Source organism: Anoplophora glabripennis, unplaced genomic scaffold, assembly GCF_000390285.2.
Source record: "Anoplophora glabripennis isolate ALB-LARVAE unplaced genomic scaffold, Agla_2.0 scaffold536, whole genome shotgun sequence".
NCBI lineage: Eukaryota > Metazoa > Arthropoda > Insecta > Coleoptera > Cerambycidae > Anoplophora > Anoplophora glabripennis.
Window position 1 is genome coordinate 47,935 of NW_019416899.1, and position 18,207 is coordinate 66,141.

The 18,207-nt window shown below is 33.8% G+C and overlaps 1 protein-coding gene across 1 annotated transcript in view; it reads left to right on the plus strand.

The window, feature by feature from the left end:
- The first annotated feature begins 774 nt into the window (after positions 1–774).
- Positions 775–18,207, plus strand: part of LOC108911409 — a 25,472-nt gene continuing 8,039 nt past the window's right edge. The window contains exons 1-2 of the mRNA XM_018716342.1: positions 775–925; positions 15,659–15,810. Of these exons, the coding sequence (XP_018571858.1) occupies positions 862–925; positions 15,659–15,810 (216 nt within the window). The 5' untranslated portion in view covers positions 775–861. The remainder of the gene's footprint in view (positions 926–15,658; positions 15,811–18,207) is intronic.

Genomic DNA, 18,207 nt, shown 5'->3' on the forward strand with positions numbered 1-18,207 from the left:
GACTGCTGCAGAAACAAACCTATTTGTGGTAGAGATTAGTCCCCTAAGTGTAAATCTACAATCGCAAATGAAAAAATAATTTACTTCAATCTTTTGAAAAGAATTATTATCACAAAACATGTAACGATCTTATTTCTAAGGAATATGTGAATCATTTTTGGAAGTGGCGTTAAAATTGAAAAAATTTAGGTGTTTCAACCAAACAAAAAAGTTATCCCATGTTGACAGAAATCACCAAGGAGGCCAATGATATCGCATTATATATATATTTTATAATGTCAACAAAAAACGTATATGTTAAATAATAATATATTCTTTATTTTTCATGTGGGGAAATTATTCATTTTTTGTTAATATTTTTATATTGTCTCAAAATGGTCCACTTTTATTAATTCGAGTTAAATGTAATACTTTTCAATAATTAATTTTTTTCACTCAAAAACTAAGCATATTGCAAACATATTTGTAGAGATGTAGAAGCTTCTATATGAACTATGTAACATGGGTATTCATATATAGCTTATGAGAACAAAAATATAAACAATAAATTATCTTAATATTTTCAAAATGAATATCTTTATGGAAAAAGTAGGTATCCTTACACTACAGTAAGTACTAATGTGTTTTTTGGATATATCTACAATTAAAATTTAAAACAATAAGTAAGTTCCCCTGTAGAGTAAATTTGTTAATAAAGCTATGTAATAATACCTTCCTAAATAAATTACAATTTGTATCCCATTTTTCCACTTGTATTTATTTTGTACATTTACACTCCACCTATAATCGTTAGTTGTTTTTGAAGTGGTCTTACATTAAGAGCAAACTTAGTTTGATAAACTGTTAACGGGCACACAAGAAATGTTTGTAGTGCTGTTAGTTGCAAGTTTAATAACTAGTACTAGATGTAATGGTAAAGTTACAGGTGAGAAATAAACATCAACACAGATATCAATAAACAGGTTAATTTATAATTGATATAATTTATATTATTTATTGATTGAACATATTGATTTTATTAAAATAACTGCACAACGTAAAACTAGAAAGTTATAACTAATATTACTTTTACTTTAGTTGAACCAACAACCAATATAGTTGTAGTTATTTTCATGAGAATTTTTCTTATTCTAGCTCCTCTAAGAGGCCCTTTAAAAGTGGATGATAAATTTAAGAATTCAAATTTCCAAAGTTATTTTTTAAATATTATTCTCCTAGGGTATTGCGCTCGCTGTCACCTTGGGGTGAAATAATCCTTTTGAACATTTACTATCAGAATTTTTACGTAGGTACTTCAAATTTTTGAAAGAAAATAAACGGTTTTCCCTATTCAAAACTAATTTTTTTCTTCTGCGGCTATCTGGATATCTACAGTCTTTCTACTATAAGAGGGCCACTCTTGTGGATCTCACTTAATATACGACGCAAGTCAAAAATCTTTATATTTTTTTTGTTGCATTTTTTGAGACCTTTATGCTAGTAAAAACAAATTTGAGATCCATGGCCAACTTTATGAGTAATCATAAAAAAACGGAAAAGCACCGAAAGTTTAGGTTTGTCTAACTTTTTTATTTTATGAGATAGAGAAAACTTATTTTAATAAAATTTCATGGCAAAATTGATATCTTTCACCTGGTGCAAACAGATTTTTAAAATATTGTTTGTAATTTGCTACACCCTCTACGCGGGCAAAAAAAAAATGTCACGAAGCAGGCTGTGGCTACAAAAAATTGCTTGTTGTTTCCTCTTTCATGCAATATACTGCATGTTGCCTGTATCTTTTATATTTATTTCATTTTTTACAATTTTGGTATAAAAAATTTAAACATTTTAGTGTTAACGTAGAAATTGTTGTAGACACGTGGCAATTACAAAAAAATTAATAAATATAATGTAGGTACTTCTTTTAAGGGAAATACAGATTTTCTTTTCATATTATTATAATATGTATTGGTTTTTTACTTTAAAAAAAACTAAGCCTTCAACATTGTTCTTGCACAAAGTAGCTTACGCCAAATATAGTAGGTACGCTATGAAAACAAATGTGTTATCCCAGTAATGTCATTATTTAACAAATTGTTTATTGTTATAGTTTGTACATAACTGTTGGTTTGAAAATTGTTACAGTTAACTATGATTTGGAAAACTATAATTTTGAATAATATGTAATGATATTTTCACATATTAAGAAGTGTAATATGTTTGTATTATACTATCAATGCAATTTCAATTCTGTTCAAGCACTTGTGGAATGTAGAAAACCTTCGCTAATAAAATCAGCTGCTGTTAATAAAATAGGTAATGTTAACAGAATTTTAAATTATGTAAATAGGGAAAATGAGCAAAACAGTGTAAAACTGAAGTGGACTACAATTTAGAGAAGAATAGTGCAAGAAGGATAATAAGAAAAAATGGTTTCAAATATTATAAGGTGAAAAAAGTGCATCTCTTGAGCTTGAGGGAGGAAAATAAATCGAGGAGATTAGGGTTCTGTAGGTGGTGACAAGAAAGAAAGAAGGAAGATTCTTTTATATGCAGAAGAATTCTCTGGTCAGATGTGTCTAATGTTTGTAACAATGGATTTTTTAATAGGATGATTTACTTCAAATGGACTAATCGTAATTTACATTGGCACGGAGAAACTGCATTTCAACAGAGGTTTTCAATAAACTTTTGGGTTAGAATTCTTGATACCAAATTCATAGGATCTTACTTATGATGGTAAACTGCTGAGTGCCGGGTATTGCAGATTCTTAGCTTAAATGAAGTTATATATTATATTCATTAAATTTTTTGTAGTTGGCCTGTTTAAAACAATTTCTACATTAATATACATTTTTGATGAATGAAAAAATGTAATAAATATAAAAGATAAAGGCGACATTAGTACATCGCATGAAAGAGGAAAAATCAAGCCATTTTTTGAATCCACAGCCTGTTCCGATGACATTTTTTTTGTCCGCGTAGAGGACCCAGCAAATTACAAAGGATATTTTCAAAATCTGTTTGCACCGGGTGAAAGATATCAATTTTGTCATGAAATTTTATAAAAATAAGTTTTCTCTATCTCTTAAAATAAAAAAGTTAGACGGCCCTAAACTAAACTTCATTTATTTATTTAATAATAGTAAAATAATTCCGAAATTGAAATTTTAATTAATATTTCGTTTAACAATAATTTTTGTGACATTTTTGCAAATTAAAGAAAAATTAAGTATAAAAGATGCATTTTTTTCCGGGGTTCAGGGCTATTCTACGAATTCGTAAATATGCCCATTGTTATTTTTTCGTCGAGCTACCCCATTTAAAAAAAAACAAAGTTTCTACGATGAACAGAAGCCGAGATATTGCAAAATTTTACAGCGCGCATCAATTTGAACTTCCCCCATCACCACGCCGGACAGTTTACTTAGCAAGTACCTTCTCTTTAAAGGGCTCGTGAGTCGTTAATTTTCCACATTTTTCAATGCAATTCACGGGAAATCGTAGTTTACGTCTTAAACTCTATTTTGCGAAAAATTCAAGTCTTAAAGTTTATAAACAATTGCGCTACGATTTAAAAAAATCTTATCTTGGTTCCTGTTGGTCGTAGAGGGTGCTGCTCCGTAGGTATATAGACTAGGCGGCGTCTGTTTTGGTTTGGGTGAATCGTATATCCACGGAGATTTTTGGTTTTTTGGCTTTCAAATATCACTAGAAATGAAAATTTTTCTATGCGCATAAAAAAAACGTGGGCTTAACTTTTGGCGGCACAATATGTTAAGAAAATTCGAAAAATGCCATATTTTTCTTCCTATTTAATTATGTATCTTTTCAAGAGTTGATTTTAGGCGAAAATGGAAGAGGAAAAAAATGTTTGCAAATAAATTTTTTACAAAACATGTCTAGTTACAAGTCGAATGATTCATGATTATTATGGTAAAAATCGAAAAAATCGCAAAAATGTGGTTAAAAAACAATACTTTTTAGGGAATTTTTTTTGGGTATTTATATTGGGTATAGTACCTTTATACTTGACTCAAAAAAACTTCATGTTATGTAGAATTATCACACCAAATTTCAGCAAAATCGGTTCGATAGATATTGCATAATAATTTTGCAATCCAGATTTTGAAAAAAAATTTGCAAATTTTCAAAATTTTGCACAGCAAAAACCAAGGCCCTTAGATACTTGAAAATTTAATCACATATAGAAGGGCTCTCAAGCTTTCAAACTTTTTTTGAAAAATTCGAATCCGTCAATTAGGAGAGCTCTGGCGCTTGTTTAAACATTGGTCGAATTTTTGTACTTATAAACAATTAGAACTTTGTGAATATTCAATCAAATCAAATTTTTTAAAGCAGGTTTTAAAAGTTCTTGGAAAGACGCTTCTTTAAAAAAAAACAGATCGATTGATCAATTAGTTACGTAGTTTTAACCGTCATTTACACTAAATGTACTGGGACATCCGGGCTAATTTTTCGAAAAATACCTTTGGTATTCCGAGTACTTACCAGGTCTAAGATTACAATACTTTTCTTCATTGACAACCTACTTTAAAACGTGTTTAAAGTTATTTATGCAAGCGAGAAATTCAATAAAATCGTACGGGTGGTAGTGGTGGGGAAAGCAGAAGCGCGGCCGCTCCGGCCTGCTCGAAATTGAATCTGCTATAACTACGTAACTAATTGATCAATCGATCTGTTTTTTTTTAAGAAGCGTCTTTCCAAGAACTTTTAAAACCTGCTTTAAACAAGACAACAAAAGAAGGTTGAGGATGGGGATCAACTGCACCAGGTAGTCAAATTGGCTGTGAGTAAACTATGTACATCAGAATCATTCATCACTCAGCTAAGTGAATCGATCACCACAAGCATCAGTGATTAATAAAGAACTTGATTTCTTGAGAAATAAAGTGAATGAATTAGAAATGACAGTTCGCAATCAGGATGCTATTATTAAATCCGTGAAGGACAACCATGAAAAATATGAAAAGTTTATTCTTAAAAACAATATTTTAGTGTATGGTCTTAAAGAAAATGATAATGAAAATTGCTTGGCTACTGTGCTTGATGTTTTTAACACGCAGATGAGACTAAACATAGAAGAAACAGCTTTTGAGAGCTGCTTCCGACTTGGAAACGCCAATATAGGCCATTATTAGTGAAATGCTATAGTGGACATGTTAAGAATTTGATTTTATCTAACAGAAAATTGCTTAAGGGAACTAAAATTGTAGTTAGAGAAGACCTGACGTCAATGCAAATGATTTTTTTCAAGTTAGCACTAGACAAAGTTGGTATGAGTGGGAAAGTCTGAACCAATTTCGGTGCAACATATTTTAAGTATTTTGGTAATGGAATTGTCCATAAAATTGCTACAATGGAGGACTTTAATAGTTTGTAACTATTAGGTTTCATAATTCTTGAAGATTTAATTTTCCTGTGAATTACCTATTATATGTATCTATACCTACTTAATATTTTATATCCTTTCTCTTTCAAGGAATGTGTGTAAGTATGAATATCACTTGATGTTAATTTAAAATTATTTCATTATAGTGTTAAAATGGTAGTATACAATGGGTGCAGTTCATGTGTACCCAAGTTTTCTTGTTTTTTCTATTTCTTTTTCTTATAATCTATTTCTTTAGTATACGATATTAATTTTGGCTCAGTTTCTTTTTTAACCTTTCTTTGCTAATTCAAATAAAAATGTGTGACTATTTATATATAGGATGTCTTAATGCACGATCTCTTTTGGCACATTTACATAATGTAAAGACCATATATCTTCAACATAATTTTGATATTTTATTTGTGTGTGAAACTTGGCTAAATGAAAATGTTACAGATGATGCGGTATCTTTTGGAGGGTATAATTTATATAGGAGGGATCGTGGAGCATGGGGGGGAGGCGTATGCATTTACATTTCTAATAAAATACGCTGTGAATTAACTAATAATCATGGAATAATATCAGAGCAAATTTGGCTGAATATAAAAATTAAAACTAATACTATTGCCATTGGTGTAATATACAGGCTTCCTCACACAAACGTAAATGCCTTTATTAATGAGTTTGAGAATATTTTAAGTTCAATATATCCTACTGTCGATGGAATCGTGTGCGATGGGGATTTTAATATAGATTTTTTGAATATTAATAATGTCATGGTTGAAAAAATGGTATCAGTTCTTCAATGTTTTGATATAATGCAGGTTATCGACACTCCTACAAGAGTTACTGCCACTACTGCCTGACTGGGTAATTGAGAGTGGTGTCATTGGTGTAACGGGTATTATAGCTGACCACGATATAGCTGTAAAATAAAAGTAAGTGTGGAAAAGCAGAGACCCAAAACTGTCACCTACAGATCTTTTAAATATTTCAATGAAGAAAATTTTAGAGCCGATTTATTTAATATTCTATTTTTTACAATTTTTTATCAGGAGGGAGCTGATGAAAAAATCTTATTTTTGATTAACTCACTTACTGCCTTATTTGATAGACATATGCCCTTAGTAACATCACGAGTAACTAAATGTAAGGTCCCCTGGTTAACAAGTACAATTAGGGAAATGATAAAATTACGAGACAAAGCTTTAATTAGGTATAAGAGAGCTCAGTCGGATATTCACCTTCAATTTTATAAAGATATGAGAAACTATATTAACTCTGCAATAAAGCGAGAGAAAAAAACATATTTTACAAGTCAATTCAAAAACAAAAATTATAAATCTCTTTGGAATACTTTAAAAACCTATAATGTAATTTCTAATAAATCTGTTCCAATACCCGAGAATTTAAAAAAACCTAATGAAATTAATGACTATTTTATATCTTCTTGTTCTTCGAAAGAACCTCCAGAGCCATTGTTATCATTTTACAAAAATTCAAAAGTGGTACATACTGATTTTAAATTTCATGAAATAAACGATTTATTTGTCTACCAGACAATTGCTCTCATAAAAACAAATGCAATTGGAGAAAACCGATTAAGTTCTAAGTTGATAAAATTGTGTTGCCCTCATGTTATTCCTTATATAACTCATATTATTAATTACTGTTTAAATAATAATACTTTCTCAGGCTTATGGAGAATTGCTGTAGTAAAACCGTTGCCAAAAAAAATAAATCCACTTGGATATAGGGATTTGCGACCAATTAGTATTTTGCCAGTTTTATCTAAAATTCTTGAAAAAGCTATGGAGGTACAATTAAAAGAACATTTGGACTCAAATTCAATACTACCTGAAACTCAATCCGGATTTCGGAAAGGTCATAGTTGCACGACTGCTCTAATTCATATTATCGATGATGTAAGGTCCATAGATAACGGAAAGTGTACTGTGCTGGTGTTGTTGGATTTTAGTCGCGCTTTTTATACGTTAAATTATGATTTATTAACCGCAATATTACACTACATAGGTCTCTCAAAAGAAGCTGTAACGTACTTTACTGGGTTTTGAGTTTGGTGGTGACAGTTCGGTTCTGACGTTACTTTTTGGCTGCCCCTCTGGTAGACTACCAACTCTAAACGGAATTCACAATTCACAATCTCGAATTCTAATTTACTATTTTTATTCACGTCACTGACGTCCCTATTTGGACGCCTAATTTTGTGACGACCACTATTTTATCGGCAGCGGTGGTTGGCAGCCGGCGGTGGTGATTGACGTTACAGGAACGTACTCCGGATTAAATCTTTTTGTGCGGTTTGCCTCGGGCGCCAGTTTCACTATCTTTTATGTGGGGGAAACTTCAACTTGAACCCTACCCTCGGTTTAGAGTAAATACTCGGGATAGCTACAGTGAAGAAAGTTTAAACCAAGGGGTGGGTTATATTTCTCTTACTTTTAATCAAAGTAGTTCTCTGAGTGTAGTGTTACTTTCCTTTTAAAATAGACGGACTTATCAGTGTAGGTCACAAAAAGATAGTGCGACTTTTTACTAATCGGAATTTATCAATCTTATCGGTGTTAAGAATGAAGACAACTGGAAATATATTTACTAGATTTATTTTATATTAATAAGGCCTACGGAAATTGAAACAAACAAAAGTAAACTAGATTCTAAATACAATTATTATAAACAACTAAAATCAGAAATGTAAAAATAATTTACAAACGGTGGGAATAAAATAAAATTGGTTAGAGCAATTATTTATTACGGGATTAAAAATACCTATTCGGTTTCCCGGCGCTGTAAATAAACACCAAATTAAAACATAGTCAAATATCGGTGGTCAGGACACAAAAATCGGTACGGTAGGCAAATGCAGTATTAGGCGGTTAGTTTATTTTTACAATAAACAATCTAATACTTTAAGAAATGGTACGCCAAAATAGTTATTCGGTTTTAGTTGCGGTCGGTGCTAGAAAGGAAAAGAAAGTTAGCAAATCAGAGCAGTAAATAATCAACAAATATGCCGATTCCAAATGGCATTGAAACAAAGAAAAATAAATTACGGGCTACTCTAATTCTACAAATAAATATCGTCAGCGGTTTCTAGCAAAGTAACGGAAATTATGCGGAGTTAATACCAGCCAAGGAGAAAGCGAAGCAAGCAATACACAAATGGCATAAATAAGCAAACGTCAATCAGGAACAGGAATAGTTTGGTTGACAGGAGGCAAAGTCTATTCGAGTGCACGTTCGTCTTCCGCTGGTGATGTTATTCACAGTCAACCAGCAGTTTCAGTCAAGGTACCCAACTACGTTCGTCAAAACGAGGGCGATGTTATTCACAGTCAACCCGCCGCGTGACAACGTCGTTGCCGCACCACGTACTGTATACGACAGATGTCTCCTGAAAGCGGTGTTATTCACACCCAACTTCCTGGGTCTATCCGTCACGGTATGGCCAGCACCTAACCGTCTTCCACTGGCGATGTTATTCACAGTCAACCAGCGGTTTCAGTTAATGTGCCCTAGCTACGTTCGTCAAAACGAGGGCGATGTTATTCACAGTCAACCCGCCGCCTGACAACGCCGCCGCCGTACCGTCCAGCACTTAGTTCAAATAGAGTTCAAAACTCGGCAGGACTTATGCCAATACAGGACAAGTAAAAATAGGAAAATACAATTTGCTTACTTATTCCGGGTCGCTGCTGCTGGTGGCTAACTCCTTCGGTTCGGATGGCGGTCTCTAGGTCGGTTGCAGGTCCTCGGGGTGGTCCTCAGGCTGGAGCTGGAGCTCTTCGAGTTCAGGATCTGAACTGAGGATTTTCGTCCAGAAACGGTGGTTTTATTGCCTTATTCCCCCCTTAACTGATTGGTTAGAAATACATTGTTCAAATGACGTAGGTAAATATGAAAACACAAAATTTTATTGAGTGTTTACAAAATTGTATAAAGCTACAGTTGAGGTTCCTCTAACAAAAAATAAATAAAAAAAGATTATATAAAAATTTTACACAAACAAATAATCAGTCCTTGAAACAAGAATAGACACAAACAAAGAATATTGTTAGTAGGTTAATAGACAAGCAAAAAAAGAATATTCACAAAAAATAATCAATGGTAATAAAAACTCTCCAAAACACTTGTGGCAGCATGTAAACAATCTGTGTGGTAAATCTCGACTTGAGAAAAAAATTAATAAAATTGAAATTGGAGATAAAATAACAAACGCTTTTAACAAACATAATGAATTAGGAGAACAATATGTAAGACAAATAAAAGAAGTAATAAATTTTCGGGAAAATTGCAAACTTTATGGGGAACACTTTTTTATTTGTTTCCAACAAGTCCAGAAGAAGTAAAAGCAACTATAAAACAGTTAAAAAATAAAAAGTCCCCTGGGTACAACGGAATACGCGCTGATGCATTAAAGGAAGTAGCTGAGGAAATATAGTGGAGCCATATGTCACATAATAAATTATTGCTTCTATAAGGGGCGCTTTCCTCAGTGTTTAAAGACAGGTATAATAAAGCCTTTGTTTAAAAAAGGCGACAAACTACTCATTGAAAATTACAGGCCAGTTACTCTAATAAGTATCAAATATTTCAAAAATAATAGAAAAAGTCATTAAGTACAGAATAAACAATTTTTTAAAAAAGTTTTCTATTCTTTCAGAAAATCAAGTTGTTTTTAGAAAATCTAAATCTACAGAAGATCCTTTACAGTTAATAGTTTCAGGTATAAATGAGTCAATTGATAATAAAACACCGAGTTTATGTATCTTTTTAGATTTGTCAAAAGGATTTGACACCGTGTGTCCACAGTAAATTATTAAATAATTGACAATTATATTGGTTTAGGGGAAATTGTTGTCAAAGAACACAATATGTCAATATTGAAGGTACAGAAAGTGAAATAAGAAAAGTATCTTATGGTATCCCTCAAGGACCTATAGGACCTATACTTTTTATAATCTATTTGAACAGTTTGTTATGTAGTTCTGAAGAAAACCGGTAAATAATTGGTTTTGCAGATGATATTGCTATATACTAGACTATAAACAGTACATGGGATAATTTAAAGAAGAATGCGCAAGATTTTGAATGTTTAAACAACTGGTTAAAATTTAACAGTAATAGTTAGCTAACATTAAGCACTGAAGAAAAAACAGTGTATTACCACCTACCATTTACTTCTTATAGCAAAAACTTACCAAATAATGGAACCATAATTATATTGATGACGAGATTATTACATCGGAAGCCGAATCTGTTAAATATTAGGACCATTGATCTCGCGATTTTACATTTCTTAGATAAAGCACACTTAATGATATTGTATATGGCTTTAGTTGAACCTCATCTGACATATGGTATATTGAGATATGGTAGGGCAAGTGACTGTTACATGAAAGGTATAGAAGTAATCCAAAAATGGATATTGAAAATAATTTATAATGAAACATTGATGTGCCCTAGTGACCGTATTTATAGAATTGGTAAAGTAAATGATATATGACAATGTTATTGCTTAAAGATTTTAATGGCTATAAAAACAAATAAAATTAAGTTCAAGAAAATTACCTACTCATACTTACTCAACAAGAAAGAAAGATCCAGATGTCACAAAACCATTGGACAGAAATGTTATCAGATTTTGGCTCCCAATTACATAATGTACTCCCAGAAAACCTAAAAAAGGAGATTAAACTTCACAGATTTAAAAAAGATGTAAAGCACTGGATACTTACCACCGACTGATTGTTTTTTAAAGAATTAGTAGGTTGAAATGTGATAATTTCTTAATATACATATAGAGTTAATATACTTACTTATACCATAGATTAATAAGACGCAGATATAGATATTTTTTTTGTTAAAGTATTGCATGTGATGGGAAATGGAGAGAAGGAGGAGGAACTATAATTTTATCGCAAAAAAGCTGCAAAATATTGCGGTTTCTGCGATTCCCTTTGTTTATTTATGTGGAAATATGTGAACAAGTACTACATTGTATTATAAATTAAACAAACATTTTATTATAATTACTTTTATTATCGTTTTTTGAAAGTTAATTTCCAAGTCTACATAGAGAACTTAACTACGAAAAAAAATTCGAGGGAAATCAGCGAACTAAAAAATTATAAAAGGTGTGGCCGACCCTGAGGTCTCGGAAAGGGTTTCGCATATATTTGTAAAACACTTTTTTATAATCACTTGTAACGTTCAATTGCCAGTTAGCGATAGAGGCACAAGAAAATTAATTAATTAATTAAATATGGTCACCACTGTATATGCAACTCTTCACACTTTGTAAGAATTAAAGGCAGTAACACTGGTTGTGAACCTATTTAAATAGATTTTGTTTAGTTGAAAATTTTTATGTACAGAAAAATAAACGTAAATCATGTAAAAATATGGGCAAATATTTATAAGTATTAGTTTATCGCTTCCTATATTTCCCTAATCTCATAAAGTATGAAGAACATTTCAAATTGTGACTATCAACACAAAACTAAACTGCTGTAACAACAAAATACTGTTTAGCGGTATCCAACAAAGTTGATAAACTACAAACATTTATATCACAGTAATTAAAGATATTATTAAAATCGCATATCATCACATATATCGGTGATTTAAGTAATGTTAATGTAAACGGTGGGACATTTAAATGTTATGGCGTGGCGAAAATTCCATCTGGGTACATAAAAATTGATCTGAGAAAGTATGGTATTATGTAGTAATTTAAGCAACTGATGGTCGAAATCTAAAGCATTACGTTTTAAACTGAAGGTTTAAACAAATTTAAAGTCGTCCCTGGTGCGGCAGCCAGCTGTACTTTTGATATCGAAGTTGTCCCCCCCGATACAGCGCGAAAGCGCTGATGGCGGTTTTGAAGCTTTAAATTTTCTGAAATTAGTCCGCATACGTGCAAATACTTCCGGCATTTGTCGCATTTCATTAGCTGCAGCAAAAATACGTTGTTGAAGATCTGCTGCATTAACAATATACGTTCGGTACATATTTTGTTTCATACACGCCCAAATAAGAAAGTCCAGAGGGTTCATATCCGGACTTCGTGCTGGCCAACGTACAGGGCCATTTCAGGGAGTGTCACCATTATGCATGAAGAACATTTGGGCACGGAAGGGACGTCTTCCAACAAATCCGGTAAGGCGTTTGTTAAAAACTCTAAATAAGCACCACGTGCAGGTAACACTATCGGACCGGGTAATCTGTCACCACATCACACATTCACGTTATTTTCATGCCGTCATATTTTTCTTTATCGATAAAGCCGGCTCCCGCGTTTTGTCCGAAGCGGAGTTGGAGCTTTTCTTTTCGCATACGAACCGCTCCCGCGACCCGGTGACGTCCCTTTACGCCGTGGGAAGCCTTTCTGGTGCCGCGTCGCACCGTTCTCTCATCTATATCGCCCTCAACTTTTATTAGGTCAAATGCAACAAAATTTAAGACGAGATTACTTAAGGATATTCTGAAATAAACTGTTACCGTGGTAGAAATGTCAGAATTGACAAAACTGAATTTTCCGATACTGACGTTCCTCGCGGTGCCAGTACGGCGACGTTTTGTACTGAATTTACTAGCAGCACTGCGACTCGAGTGTCTTTATCACTGTCGTTTTTGTGTGGGCCTGGTACTAAATTAGCTTACTGTATGAGGCCTCCCTAGAGTGCTTATAAGCTTGGGGAGCTTTTTGCATTGCGCCTTGTAGGATGGACAATGTATGGCAGCTTTGTAGCTGTTATATATGGCAGCTTAAGAACTGGGTACCCTTTGAGAGTCTTTGTCACAGGTGGGACGGGCCCAGGCGGGTAGCTTGAGAAGTCATGTGAGTTTTGAGTTTTTGTGGCTGTTTTTAGAGAGAATATAGCTCGGGAAATATTTGAAGATGTATTTGATTTATTGATTATTTTGGCTTAAAATAACAATAAATGAGGACATGTAGGTATAGCATTGCAAAATTTGGATCGTGTTTACGAACTGGCCAGGTTCCGAATGCTGGTTACTGAACTGCCGATGGATTGTTTTGACGTTCGTTCACAAGCTGGTAGCTCTGTTGCGTTGTCCGTTTAGTGCGGCACCATTTCCACCTCTCGGATCTTCCTGTCCGTTTCTGAATCTCTGGAACTAGGTATCTTCTTGTTCTCGCTTTTAAGTATTGATTATTGTTGTTGGATTTCCGTTCGAACCCCGAAATTCGATGGGCGGGATGATTTTAGGCTGTTTGGAGAAGTTTTCGGCATAACGACGGGAATTTTGGAAAGTTAGATGAAACTTTGCATTCGTTCTGGGTTTCTCTATCAAGAGCATCGTCCTCCGTGTCAGCTACTGCGATTGGAATGGTTTGGCAGTTGCTTGGAGCGGTTTTGGGCGCGTCGACAAGAATTTTGGAAAGTGAGGTGATATTTTCAATTTCGCGCTGCGCCCTCTGCATCACCGTGCCCTGAGTCCTTCAGAACGTCGTCCTTGGCTCTAGCTACGATTGGCTCTGCAGGGAACGATTGGAAACATGAGTGAATTTTTGATAGCCATTTAAAAGAAAGGTATACACTACATTTGTCTTGCATAGTTTATAAAACTGAAACACTTAAATTCCCTGTTTATCTGTATAACATTTGTACTTGGTTCCAAAACACAAATCTGCTCAGTTTCGGATTCTGTTTCGTATAACGCTGTGAAGTTATTTTACAAAATCCCTAAGAATAAAAAAGGTGCATAAAGTATTTTGTCGTTCCGTAGACAGATGAAGCAGCTCCTCGTATCACAAAGAAATTTATAGGCCTGTATATATATAGTATAATATGTGTCTTTTAATTAATTACATCTGTCCCTCTGTCCAGTTTTTTAAGTTTCGTGCTCTTTTTTATGGTTTATCATACTATTTTTGTTCGTATTTATTATAATCTATAATCAGTTATACTATCACAAGAGCATAGAAAATATTCGATTATACTTCCGAGTCACGAGACGTATTCAGTTATAATATCACAAGAGCATAGAAAATATTCGATTATACTTCCGAGTCACGAGACGTATTCTGCGAAACACCACGACAGCGTAGCTGGAGTGGTGTTTTAAGGATATACGTCGAGTGAGGAGGTTAGTATAATCGAATATTTTCGTTTGCTCGAGTGGTATTCTATACGATTATATAATTCAGAGCTTGAACCGAAGCGTTCCATTTTTTTTTTGACGTTTATTGACAAATGTTAAAACTATCGTTACCATGACATAGTTCACATTGTTGAAGGAGGCGAAACACCAAAACGGTTATACCACGTCGCCAAGAGTATAATCGCTTATCAATACATAGTAACTACGTAAAATTTGTAATTGCTATTGGCTAAATTTCTAATGAATTATATAAACACACAAAGAGTCATCAAAAATTATATTATAAATTTGATTTAATTTTTCTTTTGTACAAATTCATATATTGTGTAATAAAGACGACGCCGACGACGACGCCGACGACTACACCACTACTACTACTACTACTACCGCTACCGCTACCGCTACTACTACTACCGCTACCGCTACCGCTACCCCTACCCCTACCACTACCACTACCACTACCTACCACTACCACTACCACGACCACTACCACTACCACTACCACCACCACCACCACCACCACAACCACCACCACCACGACCACCACGACCACGACCACCACGACCACGACCACGACCACCACGACCACGACCACCACGACCACGACCACTACGACCACGACCACGACTACTACCACTACCACTACCACTACCACTAGTATTATTATTATTATTATTATCATTATCATTAACATTATCATTATCATTATCATTATCATTATCATTATCATTATCATTATCATTATCATTATTATTATTATTATTATTATTATTATTATTATTATTATTATTATTACGACAATATCGTATCTCATACACTAGAAGTGTATATATGAAAGAGATAAATTTACAATAAAACTGTGTTTATCGCTGTTATTTTCAAGATATGAAGAATTTTTTTTTAGTTGTTTTTGATTGCAAAATCTATATTAATCAAACATGCTTGTCAACAGCAAACAACAAAAACTAATATTTTATACCCTTAAATATAACTCCGAGGTTCACTATTCTGGTGCTACTGATTTCCCCCTACAGCCTATCGCCTTCCTTTTAGTACAACTCTGTGTACGAAATATGTAAATGTGCATACGTATATAATTTACAGTAGGTAATAGGAAATTATTTGTTTCAGATAAACAATATGCTTCTATGCCTTTGGTATTTCATCAGGACAATTTTGATCGATGCATGTTATTGGAGGAGAATGCTTTATACTGTTCTTTTACGTTTGAATTAGAGCCCCTAAATCCTTCCAACGCATCGGAAACATGGAATATCATAAGTGTATGTATCTTGTTTCTAATAAAAATAGAAACTTAAAAACTATTATTCAAAAGCAAGATTTATTTATGTTACAAATCAAAAAAAATCGGTAGTAGCCTTAGATGAAGCAGATTGACCAAACTCATCTTATCAGCGAAATCAAGAAGAGAGTCTGTATTATGTGTGACAAAAACAGATGACATAATGGTAGGGCAGATACCCTTCTGTGCAATGTTGTGCACACCAATGTTCACCGTTCGATGCTCAGAGAGAGAATGAGCTCCGATATCGGTCTCGTGACGCGCATTTGACAAGATGAATTTGGTCAAGCTGCAGAGGGTTTTCATTAAAAAGATAAACTTAGAAAAACAAAATATAACATTTATTCAATAAAATTTTCACGCGCGCTCGCTGAAAATAACATCACGCCGTTGTACTATCTGGCACTTTCCGTGCCCCCTACGCGCGCGTGGCGCTATTGGCAACTTTTCCTCACTCGTTACACAATGTACTATTACGCCAGTTTTTGGGTATTTTGCTATCCTATTTTAAAAATGTTACTTTTTATTCAAATACCTTAAAAATGTTTATGGTTATGTTATAATGCAGTAAGATTTAAGGAAAATATTATAAACTGACAAAAAACAAGCATAAACCTCTGAGTTACTCAGTAGGTATGCTCTTCTATATGGCAGCATATTGGTAGAAAATGACTTGGAACTGCTGTTTACGGTATTGTAAGTATAATGTAATGCTGGTATAGCCAGATAGCCTGCATAATAGTTGTTTAATGCAAGACCCATCAATTGTTTGCAATATCTATTCCAGTCCGATCTGTGCCTGATGGGTTCGACATTTATATATATAGAAAAACCGGTGAAATATTTAGAATGCTGTCAATAGTGCTAATAGCTAATATATTTAAAAAACTGTGTTGCTAACAAGCTTTCATAAATGTTTCCATTCTCAAGACATAAAACATGAGACTATATTCAAAATCGCCAAAAAACGATAAAAGATCATTATTAAAATTTTGTCAATTCACTTACATACAGTAAAAATACAGTTAAAGTAAAAATGAGTAGTTGTTTCTTGCAATACTGGAAATTTAAAACATTTCGTTTTCACCCAGTAGGCGACGGTCGTGCAAATAAGTGTCTGGCAAATTTTAGCAGGTCACTTCCTACTAGTAGTAGCCATGGTGAATGGCGTAGTTGGGAAGTAGTACGATAGATGGAGCTACTTACTCTCTGTCTATACACATCTTGTAGGAAAGATCATATGGGTGGATTGTATTATTCACTGGCCTAATCTCGATGTTTAAAGATGGCAACGACTAGATGTAAGAAACAACACGCCACAATGAAGACGGAAGACGACTAACTACAACTACTATGTTGAAGGGCAGCGGGCACACGCGCTAACTAACGCCGCGTTTTTGCGCCTACCGTCCTTTGATTTAGATATGTGATGTTTGGAAATTCAAACACATCTCCTTGTCGTGAGTGTACGATACTAAAGCAGCCAGTTCGTTCGTCGGTTGTCTCGACATACGACACACTGATAAGGACCAATAAGTCGGAAACCAGTCTATGTCTGGTCGGTTAAACTGATGAAAGGTCCTAGCTGGTGTACTAGGTGTTCCGGGTATAATCCAATGCCAGTCGGGGCATGTAGCCCGCGGAGTAGTTGTTTCTCGCAACACTGGAAATTTAAAACATTTTGTTTTCGCCCAGTTGGCGACGATCGTACAAATTAAGTACCTGGGTAATTTTAGCAGGTCACGTCCTGCTAGTAGTAGCCATGGTGAGTGAATGGCGTAGTTGGAAAGTAGCACGATAGGATGGAGTTACTTATGCTCTGTGTATAGTAAAAATATCAATAATGCAATAACTTTCTTTAAAAACAATTTTTCAGTCAATACAAACATTGAAATAAATTATAAAATTAAAAGTCACTGTGAACCAATTTGTTTTAGTGATGGGAATTTTAGTTCATCCTACTGAATTTATTCTTTCGGTCTCATTCACCCAAGTGAATCCATTCACTTGAATGATTCATTTGATTCAGCTAGTCAAGAGAAAATCGTCTTGTGTCTTACATCGTTTCAGAATATGAATACTATGATATGAACATGGTTCCATATTATATCACTTCGTTTTTTCGATGATATTGTTCTGCATCTAATTCAATTCATGTATTTCACTATTACATTATAACATTTTTAAAATTTACCTACCTTATTCTTACAGCTTTAGCTAATTATCAAAAGCTTAAAAAACCGTGGGGAATATCATAAACAAAAATGTGTAAAATATTCCAAACAAAAACACAGTAACACTTATAATGGCCTACGAGTTTTAGAGGGTCCCTATGTTGATCCCGCTTGAGATGATGGATGTTGCTAATATATATATA